Here is a 27,397-nt window from a genome sequence, read left to right as displayed (position 1 = left end):
ACACAATGAAAACATTTTTGTTCAACAATTATTCAACAGCAAGTATCATTAAAGTTGCTCAATATCATGCACATTTTTCTTAATATTCCCTTAAAATGACCAAGCACAAATATGTATATTCATACATTTATATGGTAAACTATAAACTACAGTAACCTGTTAAATATGTAAAACTGAGGGAGGGTAAAATAATGAACTGGCCTTGAGTTATTCTACCCCATTTAAGGGATTAAATGTCATTTAAGGGATAACTGCATATTTAAAAGCTTATTGTCGAGTATTTTTGAGGGTTTAAATTCCCTACCTTCAACTTATTTCCTCCCATTTTTGTGGTCTTGCCAGATTGTGCAGTGGGTGAGGGTAAACATTTCCCCAGTTCTCCACCAATGCTGCTCTTAACTGGCCAGTAGGAAATACACACAGGTGTCTAGTAATGACTCTCCTCTTGCCATTGTTTCTCCACCACAATCCATCAGTTGCAGAAATGGGTTTGATGGGCCAACTGACTTTTTCTCATTACATGCGTTATGTAGGGTGACAGTAATGCCGACATTAAAAGACAGAAATCGCAACGCTACTAACTGCTGATTTTCTGATCTCATTCACATTACCGCAGGAGGAAAAGAAAATCATGAGTAGAGTTATCACTGGCCATCCATTTGCCGTTGCCAGTGGCCAGTTAACAGCAACATTAATGGAGCACTGGGGAAAAAGCACATGCAGTTAATACACAGCTCCTAGAAGAGGTTCCACAAACCTCTCTGTTCCCTGCCCTCAAAAAAAGATAAATGAAACAAAACTCTAGAATACCTAGCTTTACAGCTTATATTATGCACCCTTTGACTGGGTGTCTTCCTTAGCATGACAAGTGGCTAAGACCATGATATCCAAACATCAATCACATATACGATAGCCCTGAATCCCATTCTCAACCAGATATTCACCCAGCTGGCTTTAAAGGTGTGAGCTTTTACTGGGAGTCTCCTTCACTATCCACAACTTTGTAGGGAAAATGTCTTTTAAATCATATTGCTTGAGGGTTAATTTTATAGTTGCATTCTCTAGTTCTGTTCTCACATTCCAAGTTAAATAACCTGCTCACGTCTACTTTATCTGCTCCTCTCAGCATTTAAAGAACATGGATCATGCCCCCATGAATCTCCTTTAATGGAAACAAGTTCACTTCTGTCAATTTCTGTTTATAACGCCAAGCTGTACGTTTCGGTCATAATCTTCTCAGAACCTCTGTTATATAAATCAATGTTATTTTGAAGGTAGGATACCCAAATTCAGGTGTTCCAAATACAGCCTAGCCAATGATTAAGGTTAAAGTAACTAAATGCCCATGAGATACATCCCAGTATTTCCTTCATTTTATTCATACAGATTCACATTGACTAGACACTTTTGGCGAATGGTTAATAATCACCCCAAAATCTTTTTCTTTTTCCACTTTTGCTCAAGTATCTCTTCATCATGTATACATTTTCTGTTTTTTAGTTTGTAACCTTGCATGTATATCCACACTAAAATTCAGCCACCATTTCTTATTCCAGACCCCCTTTTCATCCAACAGCCCATTTGTACATTAAGCCTGACTTCGGTTCCCCAGTACAAAAACAAAAAGTGGACATTTCCAGAATGGAAAGGTCATCCTCGTCTAGGAAACCAAAATTCCAGCTGCTTGATGGGGTATTGTAAGGAACAATTCTCTAGATATGTCTGACCCCTCCCATTGACCGGAGAAATAAAATTGGTATTCTGATAAACTCATTACTCCTGTAGTCTTAGTTTGATGTTAAAAATGTCAAAAGTTGATTTATCATTGCCAATATTCAGACTGCAGCTCTCAACATGCTCCATACATCAATCACTTGCACTAACTAGATATTCTTAAAAATCGGGGCTACAAATCCTAAATTTGGGAAACAAATGATGAATATCAGAAACACTTTAAATGTATTGTGAGTGGCACCATGAATATTCAAATAATTCAATAGTTTCTGTACTTCTAATGAGTTTGATGAGTTACAGTTTCCACAAATCCGAATAAAGTATTTAGGGGAAAAATGCCAAAGCTGACCTTTCACATTAACAATAAAAGACAAAACAAAAAGAAAATTCAAATCAAGTTTTTTGGAAAAGAAAATAAAATCTAAAATAGTATCATTGAAATACCAGTTTTCTGTCCTGTAGGTCTCGTCTCCTGCACAGCACTCTCCAGGATCCCGTAGCAGTAGCATTGCAATGCCTTAACTTAATGCAGCCTGTGTGCTTTCCATGCATTCTTTTTAGGGAGTGGACTGACGAAGTACACAAAGACTTAATGGACCCTTTTTTCATTCTGGGCTTGGAGAGACAGTGAGGAACAGGGCTAAGGGAAATTTCTTTAGTTATTGGAGCCTGGAAAGCTTTGCCATAGGAAGTAGCTGAGGCAGCGACCATTGCATCTTTTAAGGGAAAACTGGAAGATACAGCACCATGAGGAAAGAAGAAGAGAGCAGGGAAGTGGGATTAATTTTAGATTGCTCTAGTGAAGAGCTGGCATGATGGGCCGAGTGGCTGCCTGTGATGTAAATTCTATGGTTCTATTACTGTAGGTTCACAGTTCATTTCAGTGTAAGCAGAAAACAGAGTTGAAAAGCTAGAACAAAAGCAAAATACTGCAGATGCTGGAAATCTGGTTCTGACGAAAGGTCATTGACCTAAAACGTTAACTCTGTTTCTCTCTCCACAGATGCTGCCTGACCTGCTGAGTATTTCCAGCATTTTCTGTTTTTATTTTATATTAATTAAAAGCTAGAGTTCCCTGCAACTGTTGGCAGTCTAAGAGCTCCATTTTGGTGATTTCAGTTAAGGCACTTGAACTGAACGAAATTAAATAAACTTATTTGCACCATGCTATAGAGATAGAATGCTTCTCAACTACATTCACACAAAAAAGAAACCAAAGGACAAATATGAACTTCTAACTGTTATAATTCAGTCATTCCTTTTATCTAAATCAAATGCTGGATAATGCCTCCTCAATAATCGCATATGCACCCATGTCATACCAGACTGGCCAGTCAGAGCTAGATTCACCTGTTACCCCATGTCTGAAATTTCATTGACAATAAATCATAATTTTCCATAAATCAGCCAAAGTGTGAATTATTTACAACACAAGTGATTGCCAGCTGTGTGCACACAATAGCTTCAGACAGTTGCTCCCCATCAACGTTGTTGCTTGTCTAATGGAGCTGAGAAGTGAGCAATCGCTAATTTTGGAGCATACCTTACACCATAGCCTTCTGGTTATGTTCCTGAATAAATGCGTGAGCTCTTTGCTGATGGGAAGGAAACGTTAAGCCATCCTAACAGCCTTGGGGGAGGAGGGGGGATTTTGTCAAATTTGAGGCATTTTCTTTGGGGGTGGGGGTGGGGGGGAGGAGATCAAAGAACATTAGAATTTGATTTCCCAACTGTTTTGGTTGATTAGAGTTGTGTGGATAAGGTCCTAACAGCTGAGCTATGAGTTTCTTTGATCTCTTTCAGAATCTTACCAATCATCCTCCAACACCCTTTTGACAGCTCTGAAGCTTTGTCAACGTAGCTATTTCCAGTGATGAAACAATGAGACTGAATGCAGACACCTCCGGGATAGAAACACGATTTATCAACAGTCTGGTCTGTTACAACTTAATCTGTTTTGGAGGCAGGCATGAGGAAAGAACATCCACAATCTTCAATTCTTTGAACTGGCTGTAGCAGTCATTGGTGACATGCACACACCACACAAATTAAGTGCAAGATTTCACAACTGAAGCATCTGCTCTTTAAAATGAGGCAAGATGCTGACGGAAGTCAATTCCTATTAGAATTTTTGTATTATCTGAAAGACTAGAGAGAATAAAAAGAAATCAAGAGTTCAAAAGGTTGCTACATATCGAGAATAATTCACAAAAACCAAATGAATCGAGATTTCAAAATTACAGCCAGAAGGCACGTCAGTTATTACATACACACAGGGAAATCTTTCACTGTGAAACCAGATTCAATTGCAATGTAACAATTTTAAATTTATCTGGTAAGCTGCAGAAACTGAACTGATCATACAAAAAATCAGTAAGAGTGAAAGCAGTTAGCAGCAACTGCTGAAAACAATCAACTTTCATAGCAAAAAACATTTCACAATGTTCTTGTTTTTTTAAAATTCGTTCACGGGATGTGGGCGTCGCTGGCAAGGCCGGCATTTATTGCCCATCGCTAATTGCCCTCGAGAAGGTGGTGGTGAGCCGCCTTCTTGAACCGCTGCAGTCCGTGTGGTGACGGTTCTCCCACAGTGCTGTTAGGAAGGGAGTTCCAGGATTTTGACCCAGCGACAATGAAGGAACGGCAATATATTTCCAAGTCGGGATGGTGTGTGACTTGGAGGGGAACCTGCAGGTGGTGTTGTTCCCATGCGCCTGCAGCTCTTGTCCTTCTAGGTTGTAAACAATTTTACAACACCAAGTTATAGTCCAGCAATTTTATTTTAAATTCACAAGCTTTCGGAGATTTCCTCCTTCCTCAGGCAAATGTTTCCTTCTAGGTGGTAGAGGTCGCGGGTTTGGGAGGTGCTGTCGAAGAAGCCTTGGCGAGTTGCTGCAGTGCATCCTGTGGATGGTGCACACTGCAGCCACAGTGCGCCGGTGGTGAAGGGAGTGAATGTTTAGGGTGGTGGATGGGGTGCCAATCAAGCGGGCTGCTTTATCTTGGATGGTGTCGAGCTTCTTGAGTGTTGTTGGAGCTGCACTCATCCAGGCAAGTGGAGAGTATTCCATCACACTCCTGACTTGTGCCTTGTAGATGGTGGAAAGGCTTTGGGGAGTCAGGAGGTGAGTCACTCGCCGCAGAATACCCAGCCTCTGACCTGCTCTCGTAGCCACAGTATTTATATGGCTGGTCCAGTTAAGTTTCTGGTCAATGGTGACCCCCAGGATGTTGATGGTGGGGGATTTGGCGATGGTAATGCCGTTGAATGTCAAGGGGAGGTGGTTAGACTCTCTCTTGTTGGAGATGGTCATTGCTTGGCACTTATCTGGCGCGAATGTTACTTGCCACTTATGAGCCCAAGCCTGGATGTTGTCCAGGTCTTGCTGCATTCAGGCTCGGACTGCTTCATTATCTGAGGGGTTGCGAATGGAACTGAACACTGTGCAGTCATCAGCGAACATCCTCATTTCTGACCTTATGATGGAAGGAAGGTCATTGATGAAGCAGCTGAAGATGGTTGGGCCGAGGACACTGCCCTGAGGAACTCCTGCGGCAATGCCCTGGGGCTGAGATGATTGGCCTCCAACAACCACTACCATCTTCCTTTGTGCTAGGTATGACTCCAGCCACTGGAGAGTTTTCCCCCTGATTCCCATTGACTTCAATTTTACTAGGGCTCCATGGTGCCACACTCGGTCAAATGCTGCCTTGATGTCAAGGGCAGTCACTCTCACCTCACCTCTGGAATTCAGCTCTTTTGTCCATGGTCTGGAGCCGAGTGGTCCTGGCGGAACCCAAACTGAGCATCGGTGAGCAGGTTATTGGTGAGTAAGTGCCGTTTGATAGCACTATCGACGACACCTTCCATCACTTTGCTGATGATTGAGAGTAGACTGATGGGGCGGTAATTGGCCGGATTGGATTTGTCCTGTTTTTTGTGGACAGGACATACCTGGGCAATTTTCCACATTGTCGGGTAGATGCCAGTGTTGTAGCTGTACTGGAACAGCTTGGCTAGAGGCGCAGCTAGTTCTGGAGCACAAGTCTTCAGCACTACAGCTGGGATGTTGTCGGGGCCCATAGCCTTTGCTGTATCCAGTGCACTCAGCCGTTTCTTGATATCACGTGGAGTGAATCGAATTGGCCGAAGACTGGCTTCCGTGATGGTGGCGATATCGGGAGGAGGCTGAGATGGATCTTCCACTCGGCACTTCTGGCTGAAGATGGTTGTTCTTTTTGCTAGTTCTTCCAAAATTTCAGGCATGGAGTCACAGTAGGAATTTTAACTAGTCAATCCACAATTATGTTGTAAATCATAGTATCATATCATAGTAGGTACAGCACAGGAGGCGGCCATTCGGCCTATTGTGCCTGTGCCAGCTCTTTGAAAGAGCTAGCCAATTAGTCCCACTCCCCTGCTCTTTCCCCATAGCCCTCTAAATCATTTCCCTTCAAGTATTTATCCAATTCCCTTTTGAAAATTACTATTGAATCTGCTTCCACCACCCTCTCAGGCAGTGCATTCCAGACCACTACAACTCGCTGCACAAAAAAATGTTTCCTCATGACACCTCAGGGTCTTTAGCCAGACATCTTAAATCTGTGTCCTATGGTTACCGAACCTTGTCACTGGAAACAGTTTCTCCTTATTCACTCTGTCAAAACTGTTCATGATTTTGAACACCTCTTATCAAATCTCCCCTTAACCTTCTCTGTTCTAAGGACAACAACCCCAGCTTCTCCAGTATCTCCACATAACTGAAGTCCCTCATCCCTGGCACCATTCTAGTAAATCTCTTCTGCACCCTCTGTAAGGCCTCAACATCCTTCCTAAAGTGTGGTGCCCAGAATTGAACACAATACTCCAGCTGAGGCCTAACCAGTATTCTATAAATGTTTAGCATAACTTCCTCGCTTTTGTACTGTATGCTTCTATTGATAAAGCTCAGGATCCCAAATGCTTTTTAATAGCCTTATCAACTTGTCTTGCTACCATCAAAGATTTGTGTATTTGCACCCCCAGGTGTTCCTGCACCCTCTTTAGAATTGTACCATTTTGTTTATATTGCCTCCTCCATTCTTCCTACCAAAATGCATCACTTCACAGTGTTAAATTTCATCTGCCATGTGACTGCCCATTTCACCAGTCTGTCAATGCCCTCCTGAAGTTTGTTACTATCCTCCACATTGTTTACTACGTTTCTAAGTTTTGTGTCATCTCCAAACTTTGAAATTATACCCTCTATATCCAAGTCTAGGTCATTAATATAATATATATTGCAGTGGTCCTAATAATGACCCGTGGGGACCACAACTCTGTATTTCCCTCCAGCCTGAAAAACAACCGTTCACCACTACTCTCTGCTTTCTGTCCCCTAGCCAATTTTGTATCCACGTTGTCATTGTCCTTTTAATCCCATGGGCATTAATTTTTCTAACAAGTCTATTATGTGGTACTTTATCAAATGCCTTTTGAAAGTCCACATACACAACAACAACAACCACACTACCCTCATCAACCCTCCCCATTAATTCATCAAAGAACTCAATCAAGTTAGTCAAACACGATTTTCCTCTAACAAATTCGTGCTGAATTTCATTTATTAGCCCATCCTTTTCCAAGTGTCAATTAATTTTGTCCCAGATTATTGTCTCTAAAAGTTTCCCCACCACTGACTGGCCTGCAATTGCCTGGTTTATCCCTCTCCCCCTTTTTTGAACAGGGGTGTAACATTTTTCAATCCTCCAGCACCATCCCCATATCTAAGGAGAATTAGAAGATTGTGGCCAGAGCCTCTGCAATTTCTAGTGTGAAGATTTTGCCTAACTTTGTTTGTGGGAAAACCCCCCCAGGATACAAATTTAGAAAGGCAGTATCACAAGTATAACAAGGTGCCTGTACCCAATCCCACATTGTTAGCTGGGCGTTGCACTTAAAAAGAGCATGAGTTGGCGATAAAGCCTCAATACTTAGTGGCGATTCCCTGACACGCAACATTTGAGAGTAGACGATTGGTGAATTTACCCTATAAAGAGGAGGGAGGCCCAATTCTTCTTTCTAGTGTGAAGATATTGCCTACCTTTGGCTTGTGGGAAAACCCCAAGGGAAAACATTTCATTAAATGCCTTATCACACACCGTTTATTGATGTATCTCAGCGAGGAGTCATGTCCAGATGTCAGTCCCTGATGCTCTGAATCCAGATGAAGCAAGAAGCTTCAAAGGTTTCTGCCCCTACACGGGTGGAGAAGGCAGTTCTGACTTAATGCAGATATTGCGTTGATGTTCCACCACTTCATGAAATCGGGGAAGGGTAAATCTTCAATACATCAATGTGGCATCATCAGGAACCCAGATTTCTGTCTTTATACTTACCAAGTTGATGAGTATGGAGACCTTGAGGTCAATACTAAAATGCAGGGCAGAATTTATTTCCTTTCCATTTCCTGAATTTAAAAAATCTAAATAGTGATGTTATGCACTCAAACGGATGAATCATCAAAAAAATTACATTTTTATGGAGTTGGGATCAGGGATACTGTTGTATATAAAACATTTATATTTTATGAATATTCAAATTTGAGTGTGATTGCCAACGTTTCCCTAATAGTCCATGAATCTTTGACGTACTCTAGAATTATCCAAATAGCTCTTAACAAAAGAAGAGTTGAATTAAGTCCCTGTGGGATCATTTACTACTATTCAGGAACACAATGTGCTGCAGTTTATGGGTTGGCTATGAACCCAATTTCAGATGGATTTTTCTTCTTGCACAAAACAATCTTTCCATCTGGCTGCTCTCTTTCTAATCACATATCCTTCCAGTCAGAAGGCAGTCCAATTCAAGCTGTAAATTTCTGCACAATGATCAATGACATACATTGATTAGACAACACAGTTCTCTAGATGCACAGTTAGTCAAGATCTGACTCATCACCCAGTTAAGACAAGTGGATGACCCTGACCACAGGTCTGGAACTTAAATCTGTAAGTTTTAATTCAGGAAGCAAACGTTCCATTGGTTGCGAAAAATCATCTTTTTACACTTTGTACCATAAAAGAACATGATTGCATTATTTCTCATTCAACTATTTGAACTATTATATTAAATTTGCTATGTATGTCGCACACTTATTTGGGCATCACCACTGTGACACACAGTCACGCCTGCAGCTCCAAACTTCTACCACTAGATGGAGCCTAATAAGCTCCAACAGCTGCCGATCTATATACCTTTCCCTACAGAGTCATCAGTGCACTCTGAGGGAAATTCATTTCGTCCTAGCTTCCTGTGGACAAAGTCACAGGAGATCCAATTAAACTATATATGTGCTTTAAAATATGCAATTAAAGTTCATATCATCCCTAACTTTCAATGCAAAACAGCTACGTCTTCTAGATATCTGTACAAATATTTTTTTCATAATGCAACGTGTTTAGTTTTAGTTCTTCTCCAAGAATTTCAGACTGCAAATCTACACAAGCTTCTGAAGAACCAATTCAATCCACAGCCGTAGCAATGTCACTTGTAGGTATATTAATTCCTGGCAACTTATTGGATGACTTTTACATGTATATCTTGTTAATTAAAACTAAAATTCTGTTTCAGTATTTTCACAAATTACAGATCTGGAAGACTATTTTGCTCATCTAGCTCATCCTGTAAATGCCCATCACAGTGTCTAACTGCTGTCTCTTGAATGATTCCAGAGTTTTTGCCTCCACTACCCTTCGCAGAAAACTATTCCAAGTATTGATCGCTCTAAGTGAAGAAGTGCTTCCCGATGTCAGGTCTGAGCCTGCCTTTCACCAGTTATGAGCACATTATGTAACTTAGTTTTCCAGTGACAGGCTAAGTAAGTTACATAATGAGGGTAAAAAACAAATTTTTTTTCAATTTAAAAAAATTCGAAACGGTTCAAATGAGACAGAACAGTGTCAAAAGATGTACTTTTATACAGATGTAGAACAAGACTTCCAGAACATAACTTTTTCTTACCCTTATTGTGGCGTCATCAGAGCTGGAAATCAGTGTTATCCCATCAGATGTAAACTGACATCGTTGGACACATTCCGTGTGGCCTATTAATGTCCTCAGGATTTTACCACTTGGAAGCTCCAGAACCTTAGAGAAAAAACACATCAATGATTCAACATGTATTATCACAACAGCAGAAAGGTGAGGAGCAGAGAGCAATTCTAAAAAAAAGGATTAATTGGCAGCTAAAAATGAAGAATATTTGCAGTAGCGTGTTAGTTAAACGATGCACTGTAAAAGCTATGATTGTGCAACTCAAACATCAGTTCATAATTGCACCAAGCAAAAGTTTCTTAAGAAAAGCTAAGTGTTGCTGAGAGCCCGAATGCTTTCCATTTTCATTTTCCAATTTAGCTGCTCTGTGCGGAGTGTTTTTACCAAAGAACCTGCACTACAGCGCTCCTCAAGTACAGAAACCAAAGAAAAACTGCTCTATATGTTTTTGCATAGTTATCAGTCTTTATAGAGGATGTTGCATTTCACATTTCATATCGTTAATAATTCTCAGATGATACTGTTTTGAAATGAATGGTTCAATTTCTATATGCCAATATAGAAATTTACTTGCAAATATTGCACTTAATATAACTACAGTAAGAACAATTTCACCAATGCTTCCCTTGCCAGCGTCTACATTACCTCGCCATCTCCAAGATTATTCATACAACTAATTCCAAGCACACTCTCATCTCGTCTTGTTATAATTCCCTTCACAACCTTCAGATGGCAGATGGAGTATAATGTGGGGAAACGTGAGGTTATTCAATTTGATAGGAAGAATAGAAAAACAGAATATTTTTTTAAATGGTGAGATTGTATACGAAACACAGAAAGTTAACATGCAGGTACAGCAAAGCAATTAGGAAGGCAAATGGTATGTTGGCCTTTATTACAGGGGGGTTGGAGTACAAGAGTAAGGAAGTCTTGCTGCAATTGTACAGGGCTTTGGTAAGACCACACCTGGAATACTGTGTACAGTTTTGGTCTCCTTACCCAAGGAAGGATATACTTGCCTTAGAGGCAGTGCAATGATGGTTCACGAGATTGATTCCTGGGTTGAGAGGATTGTCCTATGAGGAGAGATTGAGTAGAATGGGCCTATACTCTCTGGAGTTTAGAAGAATGAGGGGTGATCTCATTGAAACATATACGATTCTGAGAGGGCTTGACAGGGTAGATGCTGAGAGGCTGCTTCCCCTGGCTGGAGAGTCTAGAACTAGGGGGCATAGGCTCAGGATAAGGGATCAGCCATTTAGGACTGAGATGAGGAGAAATTTCTTCACTCAGAGGGTTGTGAATCTTTGGAATTCTCTACCCCAGAGGGCTGTGGATGCTCAGTCATTGAGTATATTTAAGGCTGAGATAGATAAATTTTAGGAGTCTAAGGGAATCAAGGGATATGGGGATCGGGCGGGAAAGTGGAGTTGAGGTCGAAAATCAGCCATGATCTTATTGAATGGCGGATCAGGCTCGAGGGGCCGTATGGCCTACTGCTGCTCCTATTTCTTATGTTCAGTTAATTCAGCACTCTGCAGGCTGACTGCTCTCCTGCAAAAGAGTCTTTCATTTTAGACTGCACCATGCTTGCCAAGCTCCACTAACTCCCTGTGCTGAAAAAAATCAATAACAGGATCCTTGTCCTTGAATGCTTGCATGACCTTGTCCCACATCATTTGGAGAATATGCTTCATCCATACGTCACAGCCCACATCCTCAATTCCCCTAATTCTAAATTACTGTTTGTTCCCCACCCCTCTCCATTTGAACATTACATGTTAAACAGGTAGAATATATGTGTTTAAATTTTCTCAAAACTCTATTGTTTCAAAAAATATTGCAAAAGTCCCTCACCACTCGCTAAATCACAGATGAATCAATTGACACTGGCACTGACTGAAATTTGGCTAATGGGCAGTAACTCCTTTCCAGTCATCGAAGCATCCCTGCTTGGCGACAAGCTCCCCACATTCCTGCCCAGACTGCGGCAACAGCACAGCTCTCATCACGTCCCATGTCAGGATTTTCCCTACCCCTCATTTGAGTACCGTAGCCTTTTCCACCCCTCCCACCTCTCACTTAAAGCCTTAAGTCCAGGGGCTGGAGACTTGATTGCACCTGGCACACAACTTATGTTGTCATGCAACACCAAATTTGGCTAGGACCCTGTTAAGATTACCACAATTTCTTCTTAAATGCAAGTGTTTCTTTCTTTATCATTGTATGTTGCAGCACAGGAGGTCATTCAGCCCATCTTGCCTGTTCCGGCTCTTTGAAAGAGCTATCCGATTAGTCCCACTTCCTTGCTCTTTCCCCATAGCCCTCTAAATCTTTTCCCTTCAAGTACTTATCCAATTCCCTTTTGAAAGCTACCACTACCCTTTCAGGCAGTGCATTCCAGATTATAACAACTCTCTGCGTAAAAAAAGTTTCCTCATGTCACCTCTAGTTCTTTTGCCAATCACCTTAAATCTTTGTCCTCTGGTTACCAACCCTTCTGCCACTGGAAACACTTCCTCCTTATTTACTATCAAAACCATTCATGATTTTGAACACCTCTACCAAATCTCCTCTTAACCTTCGCTGTTCTAAGGAGAACAGTCTCTCCACATAACTGAAGTCCCTCATCCCTGGTATCATTCTAGTAAGTCTCTTCTGCACTCTCTCTAAGGCCTTGACATCCTTCCTAAAGTGTGGTGCACAGAATTGAACACAATAATCTAGCTGAGCCCCTACCAGTGTTTTATAAAGGTTTAGCATGACTTCCTTGCTTTTGTGCTCTATGCCTCTATTAATAAAGATGATGTGGAGATGCCGGTGATGGACTGGGGTGGACAAATGTAAGGAATCTTACAACACCAGGTTATAGTCCAACAAATTTATTTTAAAATCACAAGCTTTCGGAGATTATCTCCTTCGTCAGATGAATGAATGAAAAGGTTCTCAAATCGCATATCTTATACTATGTTGGGACAGCATCACACCAATCAAAAGGTGTCGTTGTTATTCAAACAGGCCAGTCACGGAGAACAGCACGTCCCAGTACACTCGATATACATTGTGTCTTTTACACAGGCAGGCAGAAAGAAACTCAAAATGGCAGAGAGAGAGAGAGAGAATTTTAAAAAACATATAAATTTTTTCCCCCTTTTTGCTGGTGGGGTTACGTGTAGCGTGACATGAACCCAAGATCCCGGTTGAGGCCGTCCTCATGGGTGCGGAACTTGGCTATCAACTTCTGCTCGACGATTTTGCGTTGTCGTATGTCTCGAAGGCCGCCTTGGAGAACACTTACCCGAAGATCGGTGGCTGAATGTCCTTGACTGCTAAAGTGTTCCCCGACTGGGAGGGAACCCTCCTGTTTGGCGATTGTTGCGCGGTGTCCGTTCATCCGTTGTCGCAGCGTCTGCATGGTCTCGCCAATGTACCATGCTCCGGGGCATCCTTTCCTGCAACGTATGAGGTAAACAACGTTGGCCGAGTCACAGGAGTATGAACCATGTACCTGGTGGGTGGTGTCCTCTCGTGTGATGGTGGTATCCGTGTCGATGATCTGGCAAGTCTTGCAGAGGTTGCCGTGGCAGGGTTGTGTGGTGTCGTGGACGCTGTTCTCCTGAAAACTGGGTAACTTGCTGCGAACGATGGTCTGTTTGAGGTTGGGTGGCTGTTTAAAGGCGAGCAGTGGAGGCGTGGGGATGGCCTTAGTGAGGTGTTCGTCGTCATCGATGACATGTTGAAGGCTGCGGAGAACATGGTGTAGTTTCTCCGCTCCAGGGAAGTACTGGACGACGAAGGGTACTCTGTTGGTTGCGTCCCGTGTTTGTCTTCTGAGGAGGTCTATGCGATTCTTCGCTGTGGCCCATCGGAACTGTCGATCGACAAGTCGAGCGTCATATCCCGACCAGGTACATGGTTCATACTCCTGTGACTCGGCCAACGTTGTTTACCTCATACGTTGCAGGAAAGGATGCCCCGGAGCATGGTACATTGGCGAGACCATGCAGACGCTGCGACAACGGATGAACGGACACCGCGCAACAATCGCCAAACAGGAGGGTTCCCTCCCAGTCGGGGAACACTTTAGCAGTCAAGGACATTCAGCCACCGATCTTCGGGTAAGTGTTCTCCAAGGCGGCCTTCGAGACACACGACAACGCAAAATCGTCGAGCAGAAGTTGATAGCCAAGTTCCGCACCCATGAGGACGGCCTCAACCGGGATCTTGGGTTCATGTCACGCTACACGTAACCCCACCAGCAAAAAGGGGGAAAAAATGTATATGTTTTTTAAAATTCTCTCTCTCTCTCTGCCATTTTGAGTTTCTTTCTGCCTGCCTGTGTAAAAGACACAATGTATATCGAGTGTACTGGGACGTGCTGTTCTCCGTGACTGGCCTGTTTGAATAACAACGACACCTTTTGATTGGTGTGATGCTGTCCCAACATAGTATAAGATATGCGATTTGAGAACCTTTTCATTCATTCATCTGACGAAGGAGATAATCTCCGAAAGCTTGTGATTTTAAAATAAATTTGTTGGACTATAACCTGGTGTTGTAAGATTCCTTCTATTAATAAAGGCCAGGATCCCAGATGCCTTTTTTTAAAAAAAAACAGCCTTCTCAACTTGTCCTGCCACTGTCAAAGATTTGTGTACATATACCCCCAGGTCTCTCTGTTCCTGTAACCCCTTTAGAATTGTACCATTTAGTTTATATTGCCTCCCCTCATTCTTCCTACCAAATATATCACTTCACACTTCTCTGCATTAAATTTCATCTGCCATGTGTCCGCCCATTTCACCAATCTGTCTATGTCCTCCTGAGGTTTGTTACTATCCTCCACATTGTTTACTACATTCCTGAGTTTCGTGTCATCTGCAAACTTTGAAATTATACCCTGTATACACAAGTCCAGGTCATTAACATACATCAAAAAAAGCAATGGTCCCAACACCACTGTATAGCTTCCTCCACTCCGAGAAACAAACGTTCATCACTACTCTCTGCTTTCTGTCCCTTAGGCAATTTTGTGTCCATGCTGCTGCTGTCCCTTTAATCCCATGGGCTTTAATTCTGCTTGCAAGTTTATTATGTGGTACTTTATCAAATGCCTTTTGAATGTCTAGATACACAACATCAACCACAGTACCATCATCAGCCCTCTTCGTTACTACATCAAAGAACTCAATCAAGGTAGTCAAACACGATTTGCCTTTAACAAATCCGTGCTGACTTTCAATTATTAGCATATACTTTTCCAAGAACCAATTAATTTTGTCCCGGATTACAGTCTCAAAGTTGCCCCATCAGTGACGTAAGGCTGACTGGCCTTTAATTGCCGGGTTTATCCCTCTCCCTTTTTTTGAACAGGGGTGTGACATTTGCAATCCTCCAGTCCTCTGACACCGTCCCCATAATCTAAGGAGGATTGGAAGACTGTGGCCAGAGCCTCCATAATTTCTACCCTGACTTTTCTCAGTAACCTAGGATGCATTCCATCTGGAGCAGGTGACTTTTCGACTTTTGAGTATTGCCAATCTTTTAAGTACCTCCTCTTTATCTATTTTTATCCTATCTAATATCACAACTACCTTCTCCTTTACTGCTACATTGGCAGCATCCTCTTCTCTAGTGAAGACCAATGTGAAGCATTCATTTAGCACCTCAGCCATACCCTCTGCCTCCACAAGATGATCTTTTTTATCCCTAATCGGTCCCATCCTTCCTTTGACTACCCTTTTACTATTTATATGTTTATAAAAGACTTTTGGCTTCCCTTTTGTTAGCCGTTAATCTATTCTTATACTCTCTCTTTGCCCCTCTTATTCCCTTTTTTTTTTAAGATCTCTTCTGTACTTTCAGTATTTAACTTGTTTCTCTACTATATTATGAACCTTACATTTGTCATAAACCTCCTTTTTCTGTTTCATTTTAATCTCCATCTCTTTAGTCATCCAAGGAGCTCTGGCTTTGGATTTCCTTCCTTTCCCCCTCATGAGAATGTGTCTACTCTGTACCTGAACCATTTCTCCTTGAAGGCCTCCCATTGTTCAATTACTGTTTTGCCTACCAATTTTTTTATTCCAATCCACCAAGCAAAATCCCTTTTTAACTCACTGAAACTAACCCTCCTCCAGGTAAGTATTTTTACACTTGGTTGTTCCTTGTCCTTTTCCATAACTATTCCAAACCTAATGATATTATGATCACTAGTCCCCAAATGCCACCGCCCCCCTCCCCCCAACAGAAACATGCTCCACTTGCCCCACTTCATTCCCCGGAACTGGAGCCAGCACTGCTTCCTTCCTCGCTGGGCTGAAAACACACTGTTCTTTAAAGTTCTCTTGTACATATTTCAGGAATTCCTCCCCCTCTTTGCCCTTTACACTGTTACTATCCCAGTCTATATTGGGATAATTAAAGAACCCCATTATCATTACTCTGTAGTTCTTCCACCTTTCTGTAATTTGCCTGCAAATTTGCTCCACTATCTCCTTCCCACTATTTGGTGGCCTATAGTATACACCCAGTAGCATAATAGTTTCTCTATTGTTCCTTAATTCTAACCAAATAGATTCTGTCTTTAACCCCGCAACGAGATCATCCCTTTCCAGTACTATAATAGTTTCTTTAATCAATACTGCCACACCCCCCTCCTTTCTTTCCTTCTCTATCTTTCCTGAATACCCTGTAGCCAGGAATAGCCAGGAGTATCCAATCCTCCCCTTCTTTAAGCCAGGTCTCTGTTATTGCTACTATATCATAGTCCTATGTGGTGACTTGTGTCTGCAGTTCACCAACCTTATTTACCACATTGCATGCATTTACGCACATGCACTCTAAACTCATCTCAGACTGCCATGCATTTGCCCCCTATTTGATTCCTCCTATTTCGGAACTATTCTTTACTCTAGTGCTATTTGTCCCTCCCAGTCCTCTGTCACTTTGTTTCTCCTCTCTAATGTTTAATTCTGGTGTTCATCTCCCAGCCAAATTATTTTAAACCCTCCCCCACAGCACTAGTTAACCTTACCGCGAGGACACTGGTCCCAGCCCGGTTGAGGTGCAATATGTTTGGCTTGGACAGGTCCCTCCTGCCCCAGAACTGGTCCCAATGCCCCAGGAATCTGAAGCCCTCCCTCATGCACCATTTTCCAGCCACACATTATCCTGTCTTATCCTACCATCCCTTTGCTCATTAGCCCGTGGCACTGGGAGTAATCTAGAGATTATTTTTTAACTTTCTCCCTAGCTCCTGAAACTCTGAATGCAGGACCTTAACCCTTTTCATTCCTATGTCGTTGGTTCCCACATGGCTCACGTCTTTCACAAGCTCAGGACTTCCCAAAGCATTTTACAGCCAATGAAGTACTCAGGTCAAGACTCCTTTTCTCTATGTAAAACCCCCTTCCACACTCATTGTTAACAACAATGCCTCATGGATTTCTTCAGCTCAAACACTGAAACCATCTGCACAGCTGCCTCAGGCACCACCTTCCCATGCCTTCAACTACCCATCACCCATATCAACTCTAACCCCCCCCATCACTCCACTTTCTCTCTCATTTCTCTTCCTGCCCCCTTCATCCTCTTTCCACTGAACTACCTTGCCTGGCTCCAATGTTCGCAACATTGTTAATGGCTTCATATGTTCAGGCAATGTCCCCTACCTTTTAAAACTATCATTACCCGTCTTCTCAAAAAGCCCTTCAATAGCTCATCTGTCCTCTCTAACTAGCACTTAATGTCTAACCACCCTTTCTTGTCAAAGATTACTGTACATGTAGCTGCTGCTCAGTTGTGCACTCAGCACTCTCACAATTCCCTGTTCAAATCCCCTCAGTCTGGTTTTTAACTTGCCCACAATGCTGAGACTATCCTGGATAAAGTCAGCAAAAATATCCTCTGTAATGGCACATTATCCCTCCTTGTCCTCCCTGATTGTTGAACCACCTGTCCATCATTGTCACAAATACGCCAGAGTTTCCACCAGATTAACATGACGAAGACCAACGCTAATGCTTTCAGCCCTCATCGAAAACATCACATCTTTGCAATTCTCACCATCCCCATCTTTGGCTGCTCAGGTTGAACTGGGCTGAACACAACCTTGGCGCTCCGTTCAACCAGAGTTGAGTTTAAACCATATCTCATCCACTGCAACATTGCCTGCCTCGGTCCTACACTACTGCCACTGCCTCAGAAAGCCTAATCCACACTTTGTCACCTCTAGACTAGATTTCTCCATGCCCTCCTTGTCAACCTCCATCTTCCATAAACTCCAAATCATTCAAAACTCTGCCATCTGCAACCCATCCACACTAAGATCCTCACCCACTATCTCCAACCTCGCTGATGTACACCGGCTCTTCATCCCCCCCACTGGAATGAATTTACAATCCTTATCTACAAACCCAGCCACTGCTTCACCCTAACTCTCTGCAACTTTTTCCAGCCTTACACCCCCTCCAGCACCATTGAGTGGCAGAAACTTCAGCCGCCTCGATTCTGCCTTCAGTACTCCTTCCCCAAACCTCTCTGCCACTCTACCGCCTTTTCCACCATCTTCTCAAAACATATTTCTACAACCAAGCTTTTGATCTCTCCTCCTCAGCCCCCACGAAGGCTCGGTGCCTGCTCCTTTCGTCCTCTATGAGGTTCCTGGGATCATTTTCTACATTTAAAAGCTTTGTGTAAATGCAACCTGCTGTTGATAATGATGCGCACATATTAAAGCCATAAAATAATTACAAAATTGACTTTAGGTCTGCAAAAACCTGCTTACTAATAATACAAAATGACCTCATAGAGCATTGAAATGAAGCATCTTGGGACAATGTTAACAGATAACATGTTTCTTGCTGCTGCATGCAGTCAAAGTTCAAATACAAAGAAAATTCAACAGCATATTTTCACATCAGTGTGATGCAATTATCTGACAAAGTGCTATAAAGATCATTGAAGAGGAGAGTAAACACCACATTTATTCACTACCTACAAGTCAATCTTTATTTAATGGAAAATAGTTAAGAACTAACGTCACAATTTGTAAAGTTACAGTAATTATTTTCAGGTAGCTTAGCAGAAACAAAGTAAAATCTTTGTTAGCTAATGAAAGGAAATGCTTCCAACACAACAAATAAACTTTAGCAAATGAGGTGCTTCAGAACTGTATTTTAGTAGACGGGAAATTGGATGCTATTAAACTGGTACTAAGTAATAATGCGCACTATATGGCTGTTTGTTTATGTCATGTTTGTGTTATCCTAACTTTCATTGTAAACAAATGAGTGACAAAATAAAATGATTCATCTTTGCGAACAGAGTAATTAAACATTAATTCCAGTCACTATACAAATAGTTCTGCTGATGTTACAGCAAGGATTCTATTTCTGAAAGGTCAAAATTTGCAACATTAATTAAGGATTTATTCTCCGTGCTTCTAATTACTACCAGCAACACCTAAATGCTGCTTTTACCCACATCAGCATTCATTATTCTATTTATCACTCATTCCTTGGAGGAAATCTTTTATGGATGATTGCTTGTGCTTACAACTGAAGCCAAGAACAAACGATGCATATGGGATTCTTTCACATGCTCAATCTTAGTGAATTATATTATAAAAAACACAATGTATTAATACTAAAAAAAAACATTTTTTTTTCCAAAAGCAGAGACTTAACAAGAAAACTAAGACCTCAAAGAATTTTAAAAGATTTTTCTTCAAAGAGAAACGCATTGCATTCATTTGTAAATAATTCCCAGCTTTTCACCAAAAAGAAATTAATTGGGTTACAAAACAAATGTCATTATTCCAAATAGTTAACATTTTTCACTGCTGCAAGTGTTTCACTTCAGATTCCTAAAAACACCAAAAATCGACATAAGTATTTCAAAAATATACAGGTGGGGAATAACTTGTCAAATTTGAGCAATTTTCTAGTCAGTGTCTCTCAAAATTTATCCTTCCTTATTCTCATTAGGATTGAACCTAATTAATTGGGTAAATTCTACAGAGCAGCTTCACTTTAATGCAAGAATTTTTAAACATTTATTTACTCCAAACCACTGAGGTGTCATTCTCAGCAACACTCAGAAACTACATCAGTGCTGTAGCTTTTAGCAGGTACCTAGAGTTAATGTAATTGTTATACATGCTTAAATTAGTCCTGCACCTTTACTGTGCCATTTTCTAGCCCTACTGCTATCAACAGGTTCTGCTGGAATTGCAGTCTCTTCCACCCAATGTTTTGTAGGACGAACCTGGCCGACTTCATGCCTACCTACAACATCAACATATAAAAAACATTGAAACCATTAACAAAAAACTCAACATTAAGCATCAATGTGCATGCAAAAACACACACACACACACACACACACACACACACACACACACACACACACTTGGCTATTGGACATTTTAGCATTCAGATCTTCATTCTACATCAATGCCATCTAATCAAACTAGTCCTATGGTAGAAATTAATTCTGAAAAGCAAACAACATGCCAGTTTTGCGAGTAGTACTAGTTTATTTCTCCCTGCGCCTCTGATCCCATTCTGTTTCTTTCTCCGTTTCCCAGGTGCTTCTGACCCTTTGCAGCCTGTTGCATTTCCTGGGTGCACTCCCACCGAGCACACATATTCTTGCCAATTCCCTTCAATACTAAAATCCAATAAGTGAATTACAAATGAGTTATTGTCTTCAGTTTTGGACAAGTAAAAAGTTAATTTATGCAGAGTTTTTAAAAAGTTTTCAGTTGCTAAACAGCAAATAACGTAGAAATATTCTAGCACTGTTCTGGATACTGTATCTTTTTTTTAAAACAGTAGTGAAGATAACAAAGTCATGCAACACAGCAAACATAGCGCTGTTTGAGTAAGCAGCTACATTTTCAATGCGCTCTATATCTTATCAGATTGCAACAAATTGTTATTCCACAATATATATAAGACCTTAAAGAATTTTAAAAGAACTTTCTTCAAAGAGAAACACATTGCATTCATTTGAAAATAATTCCCAGCGCTCCACCAAAATGAAATGAATTGGGTTACAAAACAAATGTCATTATTTCAAATATTGAACATTTTTCACTGCTGCAAGTGTTTTCACTTCAGATCCCTAAAAACACCAAAAATCAACATAAGCATTTCAAAAATATATAGGTGGGCAATAACTTGTCAAACAGTAAAATTATTAAACTTATGTAAAATAATGTAGTTGCAGCTTCACATACAGACTTCAAGGTCAAGAATCTACTTCTTCAGACACTGCTCAATAGATATGGGAGACTTCATGGAGTTAGGATTCCCACAATTGAGGCAACCATATGCTTGACTAACAAAAATGCCCGCAATCATAAGTTATAATCATGTTCATAAATGGAAATAGCACTTGTACTTACAATGACTTACACAAGACCTTTAATTTATAACAGGTGTTATCTGCATTTTATCAAGTCAAAATATTACACTATTTTTGCAGATTAAGGAAATAGCTAATAGAATATAAATAATGTAGCAATGACACTTATTCTATGTGCCATGTGGAAGGAAGATTTTTAATTCCACAATCTGAGACAAAACAATTATAATAAATCTCTCCCATGGTGAAAATTATCCTTTGAATTGTGCTGAGTAACATAACTAAGAGTGGCCATTTGCTTATATGTGACCATCACCAGTGGAAGGAACATTTTTTGTAAGGCCTTCCTTCCTCTTACCCCACCCGCCCCCGACCCCACCTCACCCCACCCCCACCCCACACCAAATGTTATGAAAAAGTGCTTCCTGATTTCCCTCTTAAATGGCTTAGTTCTAATTTTAATATTTTGTCCCCTCGTTCTTGAATCCCCCATCTGAGGAAATAGTTTCAATGTATCTACCCTATTGAATCATTTTAACATTTTAGACACCTCGGTCAGATCATCCCTCAATCTTCCATACTCAAGGGAATACAAGCCAAGTTCATGAAAGCTGATCTCATAATTTAACCTTCTAAGCCCCAGTATAATTCTGGTGAATCTGCACTGCACCCTCTCCAAGGCCAATATATCCTCCCTGAGGTGTGTAAGATTATACTGTCATCTGTTGAATCTGTAGTGAATATGTAGTTTGGGTAATTCACCTTTTGTATTAATCAAACATACATCTGATGATTGTTAACCAATGTAAGCTGTAATCGCACATGTACCTTGACTCATTGTACCACGTGTATTTGTGATATGTGCCTTTTGCTATCCCTATATGTACACATTTCTCTCTTTGGTACTAATTAAGCAAGTATATAGTAATCAACCACATAATTTAGAATCTGTCAGGCTTTACAAAAACCCTTGAAAATCCCTTAATAAAACTAATGAAAATATGAAATTGCCAGCGCAGCACACAAGCTGCAACCATAGCTACGTTAACAAGTTACTCAGTCATACCCACGAGCTAAGAGCCTAACTGTCCAAATGAGTTACCAGCCTTGGGCCCGGACAGGAGTATAAGATAATAGACCTAGAAGTTGTTAAACGTGGCCTTGAGAGAAACACAACAGAATAAGTTGAGGGGCCAGTCCCATGGGAATGGTAGCAACTGGTGATTGGTCAATCAAAGGGGTATGGCATTGGGGGGGGGGGGGGGGGACTATTCCATCACCCCTGTCCATCAAAGAAAGAGATAAGGAGTAGCTCGACTCTTCTTCCTTTGTCTGAAAGATACTCAACACCCAATTGCCCACCAAGCCTTTTGGCAAGATCTCCATAGGATCAAACACCTATGTCAACAATAGCACCTGTAACCACCCTCAAAAGAGGCATAAAAGAAAGACTCCACACGAGAGTCAGGTTGTAGAGAACACGGATGGGAGCATGGGTTGACCCTGAAGTGAAACCAGGCATCCCTGAGGAGAAGAGGATCTGGATCCAAAAAAGTCAAAGGCCTACGAGTTGGAGACCTACAAAGGGAACCTTGTCTCGATGGGGCAGGATGAGAGGAAGCCCCGGGCAGGGTAACAGGAAGCCCTGGGCAGGGTAAGGCCACAAGCCTACAATGGTATCGATGGAAGAGACCCCAGGCGGGGTGACTGTCAAGACTCCTTAAAGAATTGGGCATGGCCTCTACCTGGAACGGGGTGGGTGATATAACTCTTGTTTTGCACTGCTGACTACTGCTTAAGCGCGCATGGAGCTGACCCTTGTGTGAAACTTTATAAAACTTTGCTGTGCCATATTGGTGTCACATCGATCATTGGCATGAGGGGTAAAGGTACCCTACAGGTGTGATGCCCAAAACTGAAGGCAGTACTCTAGATGGGGTCTGACTAAGGCTCTATACAACTGAAGCATAACTCCCTCTCCTTTGTAATCCAGCCTCTTTGCGATAAAGGCCAACGTTCCATTAGCCTTTTTGATTGCGTTTTGTACCTGTTTACTAGCTTTAAATGGAGTGCAGCGGAGCACAGAGTGAACACTTCAGAATTTGGTAAGTGTGGGAGTTTAAGGGTTAATCTCTTTAAAATCTAGTATAAATTGCAATCAACTGTTTAAGTTCAATTTTAAAGTTTAAATTTTCAAGTTTCTGTCAGGCTTCAGCAGAGAGAGCTGCTGTAGTTAGTTAATTGGTTAGCTAAATTAAACTGGCTCCTGAAGGTGGAGCAGGCCTGACTCATCTGAGTCACAAACAGTGGAAAAACAGGGGCCTGTTAGTGCTAACCGAGCACGAAGTGCAGAGGAGCACAGAGTGATACTTCAGAGTTTGGTAAGTGTGGGAGTTCAGTGAAGTGGGGGGGAAGAAGGTGCTGCTTTGCCTTGCTTTTCCTAACTTTTTCCGCAGAGCGGCGGCGGACCTGAGCGGCAGAAGACTGAGAGTGGGGATAGAAGCAGCAGCAGACCTGCAACAAGGGACAACTACTGTGCGACTTCACAGGTGAGGCAGGAGAGTCCAAGAGGTGAGGACAGTATAAAAGGAGAGACCGAGAGCGGGAGGAGAGTCTGAGAGGTAAACGCAGTGTAAATCTAAGGCAAGTCATGGCAGCAGAGCTCGCATCCGTGAAATGCTCCTCCTGCACTGTGTGGGAAGTCATGGACACTACCAGTGTCCCTGGTGACCATGTGTGCAGGAAGTGTGTCCAGCTGCAGCTACTGGCAAACCGCATTTCGGAGCTGGAGCTGCGGGTGGATTCACTTCACTGTGGAGCATCCGTGATGCTGAGACTATCGTGGATAGCACGTTCAGTGAGGTGGTCACACCGCAGGTAAAGATTACCCAGGCAAAAAGGAAATGGGTGACCGCCAGGCAGAGTAAAAGGACTAGGCAGGTAGAGCAGGAGTCCCCTGGGGCCATCTCCCTCTCAAACAGATATTCTGCTTTGGATACTGTTGGGAGAGAAGGCTTATCAGGGGAAAGCAGCAAGAGCCAAGTTTGTGGCATCACGGGTGGCTCTGCTGCACAGGAGGGGAGGAAGAAAAGTGGCAGGGCTATAGCGATAGGGGATTCAATTGTAAGGGGAACAGATAGGCGTTTCTGCGGCCGTAAACCTGACTCCAGGATGGTATGCTGCCTCCCTGGTGCTAGGGTCAAGGATGTCACGGAACGGCTGCAGGGCATTCTGGAGGGGGAGGGTGAACAGCCAGTAGTTGTGGTCCATATCAGCACCAACGACATAGGTTTAAAAAAAGGGATGAGGTCCTGCAAGGTGAATTCAAGGAGTTAGGAGATAAATTAAAAAGCAGGACCTCAAAAGGTAGTGATCTCAGGATTACTACCGGTGCCACGTGTTAGTGAGTATAGGAACAGGAGAATAGACAGGATGAATGCATGGCTGCAGGGATGGTGTAGGAGGGAGGGATTTAGATTCCTGGGACATTGGGACCGGTTCTGGGGAAGGTGGAACCTGTACAAGCGAGACGGGTTACACCCGAGCAGGACCGGGACCAATGTCCTCGCGGGGGTGTTTGCTAGTGCTGTTGGGGAAGGTTTAAACTAGAGTGGCGGGGGGATGGGAACCTTAACCGGGAGTCAGAAGGGAGTAAAGTTGAGAGCAGCAAGAGAGGGGAAGACTCAGGGGAAATTTACAATACAAATAGTACAAACAGTTGTTCAAGAACAAGTGAAAGGGAAAAGCATAGAGCAGCAGAAAGAAAGTGTACTTTAGACACTACAGATAAAGTGAAAACTAGAAGGCATAAAGCGATTATCCCAGCATCAAAGCTGGAGGTCAGGCTAGGGTGTGTGGCCCAACTAAGAATTCTATATACAAATACACTGAGTATAAGGAGTAAATTAAATGAACTACAGGTTCAAATTCAAATTGGAGGGTATGACATGATAGCTATTACTGAGTCGTGGCTGCAAGATGGTCAGGATTGGGAACTAAATATATCGGGTTGTAAGGTCTACAGAAGAGACAGGGAAAATGGAAGAGAGGGAGGAGTAGCCTTAGTGATTAGAGATGAAATCAATTCAATGATAAAGGAGGATATAACGAGAGGTAAGCAGCCAACAGAGACCTTATGGGTTGAATTGAGAAATAGGAAAGGATCTAAGACTATAGTGGGCGTTGTGTATAGGACGACTGGCAGCAGCTCTGAAGTGCTAGATTGTATAAATGCAGAGATTAGACAAGCATGTAAGAAAGGCATTGTGGTCTTAATGGGGGACTTTAACCTTCACATAGATTGGGAAAAGCAGACTAGCAACTGTCAGAAAGGTAGTGAATTTCTTGAGTGTGTCCGGGATAGTTTTCTACAGCAGTATGTCCTAGAGACAACAAGGGAGCAAGCCATACTAGATTTAGTAATGAGTAATGAACCAGATTTAGTTAACAGCTTAACTGTGCGTGAACATCTATCCAATAGCGATCATAACATGATCGAGTTCAATGTAGTGTTTGAAAGGGAAAAAAGTGAGTCAGCTGCTAAGATTCTAGGCTTGGGTAAGGCCGAATTCAATGGGATGAGACAGAGACTGTCCACAGTAAACTGGACAAATCTGTTAATGGGTAAAACGACTGATGATCAGTGGGAAATGTTTAAAGAAATATTTAACGAGATACAGAACCGGTTTATACCCCTGAGGGGCAAGAACTCTACTTGCCCAAAAAAACAGCCATGGACAACTAAAGAGGTAAGGGACAGTATAAGACGCAAGGAAAGGGCATACAAAAAGGCAAAAAATGGCACAGATCCTGGCGAATGGGAAAGATACAAAGATCACCAAAGGGTCACAAAACAGATAGTAAGAGCTACAAAAAGAGAGTATGAAAGAAACTTGCAAGGGATATCAAAACCAATACGAAGAACTTTTATAGTTATATTAGGAAAAAGAGGGTGGTCAGAAGCAGTGTTGGCCCCTTAAAAACTGAAAGTGGGGATACTGTCATTGACAATGGGGAAATGGCGGACATGTTGAATAATTACTTTGCGTCAGTATTTACAGTAGAAAAAGAGGATAGCATGCCGGAAATCCCAAGAAAACTAATATTGAATCGGGGAGAGGGACTCGATAAAATTAACATAAGTAAAGCAACAGTAATGAAGAAAATAATAGCACTAAAGAGTGACAAATCCCCAGGACCAGATGATTTCCATCCCAGGGTTTTAAAGGAAGTATCCGCTCCATCACCAAGACAGCCTACTTCCACCACATCGCCCATCTCCGCCCCTGCCACAGCTCATCTGCTGCTGAAATGCTCATCCATGCCATTGTTACCTCTAGACTTGACTATTCCAATGCTCTCCTGGCCAGCCTCCCATCTTCCACCCTCCATAAACTTTAGCTCATCAACTCTGCTGCCCGTATCCTAACTCGCATTAAATCCCGTTCACCTAACACCCCTGTGCTCACTGACCTATATTGGCTCCCAGTCTGGAAACGCCTCGATTTTAAAATTCTCGTCCTGTTTTCAAATCCCTCCATGGCCTCGCCCCTCCTTCCTCCTGCCCTACAACCCCCCCAAGATCTCTGTGCTCATCCAATTCTTGCCTCTTGAGCATCTCCAATTTTAATTGCTCCATCACTGGCGGCCGTGCCTTCAGCTGCCTAGGACCTAAGCTCTGGAATTCCTTCGCTAAACCTCTCCGCCTCTTTTTCCTCCTTTAAGACGCTCCTCAAAACCTACCTCTTTGACCAAGTCACCTGTCCTAATATCTCCTAACGTGGCACGGTGTCAAAGTATGTTTGATAACGCTCCTGTGAAGTGCCTTGGGATGTTTTACTACGTTAAAGGCTCTATATAAATGCAAGTTGTTGTTGTAGCAAGATAATTACTGTTGGTCACACAGCAAATTCAGAAATAAATGAAAGTTAAAGAAAGCAAATTACAAGGTGAAACTGTGAGAGCCTACAACTAAAGATATAACATTTTTTTAAATTTTGCATATTCAGCCTTACCAAATATATCCTTAGTTGGCGGGAAGTTGTCAACTTCCAAGCTACAGATGTGTATAAATATTCATAAAGTTGCATAATTAATGAGTACTGAGTTTGCAAAACTATTTTTTTTAAATCGGAAAACCATACATGTTGAATGGTGACATGGAATACTTTCAAAAAGTAGCTGCATGTGTGATCAACTTTAAATAATCATCTTGTGCCTATTACAGTCTTAAGAAAGGCACACCTTTTAATTAGA

The 27,397-nt window shown here is 42.0% G+C and overlaps 1 protein-coding gene across 4 annotated transcripts in view; it reads right to left on the bottom strand.

Annotated features, from left to right (window-relative positions):
* The window catches only part of apaf1 (apoptotic peptidase activating factor 1), a 206,046-nt gene that overhangs the window by 71,376 nt on the left and 107,273 nt on the right, over positions 1–27,397 (bottom strand). For 3 of the 4 annotated variants that reach the window (XM_068004839.1, XM_068004836.1, XM_068004837.1), the window contains exons 22-23: positions 19,951–20,058; positions 9,737–9,862 (exon numbers count right to left, since the gene is read on the bottom strand). In XM_068004839.1, coding sequence (XP_067860940.1) covers positions 9,737–9,862; positions 19,951–20,058 — 234 coding nt within the window. The remainder of the gene's footprint in view (positions 1–9,736; positions 9,863–19,950; positions 20,059–27,397) is intronic. The other variant, XM_068004838.1, reaches the window with a different exon arrangement.

This window comes from Heptranchias perlo, chromosome 24, assembly GCF_035084215.1.
Source record: "Heptranchias perlo isolate sHepPer1 chromosome 24, sHepPer1.hap1, whole genome shotgun sequence".
In the NCBI taxonomy this organism is placed as follows: domain Eukaryota; kingdom Metazoa; phylum Chordata; class Chondrichthyes; order Hexanchiformes; family Hexanchidae; genus Heptranchias; species Heptranchias perlo.
This window is presented reverse-complemented; position numbering and strand designations above follow the sequence as displayed.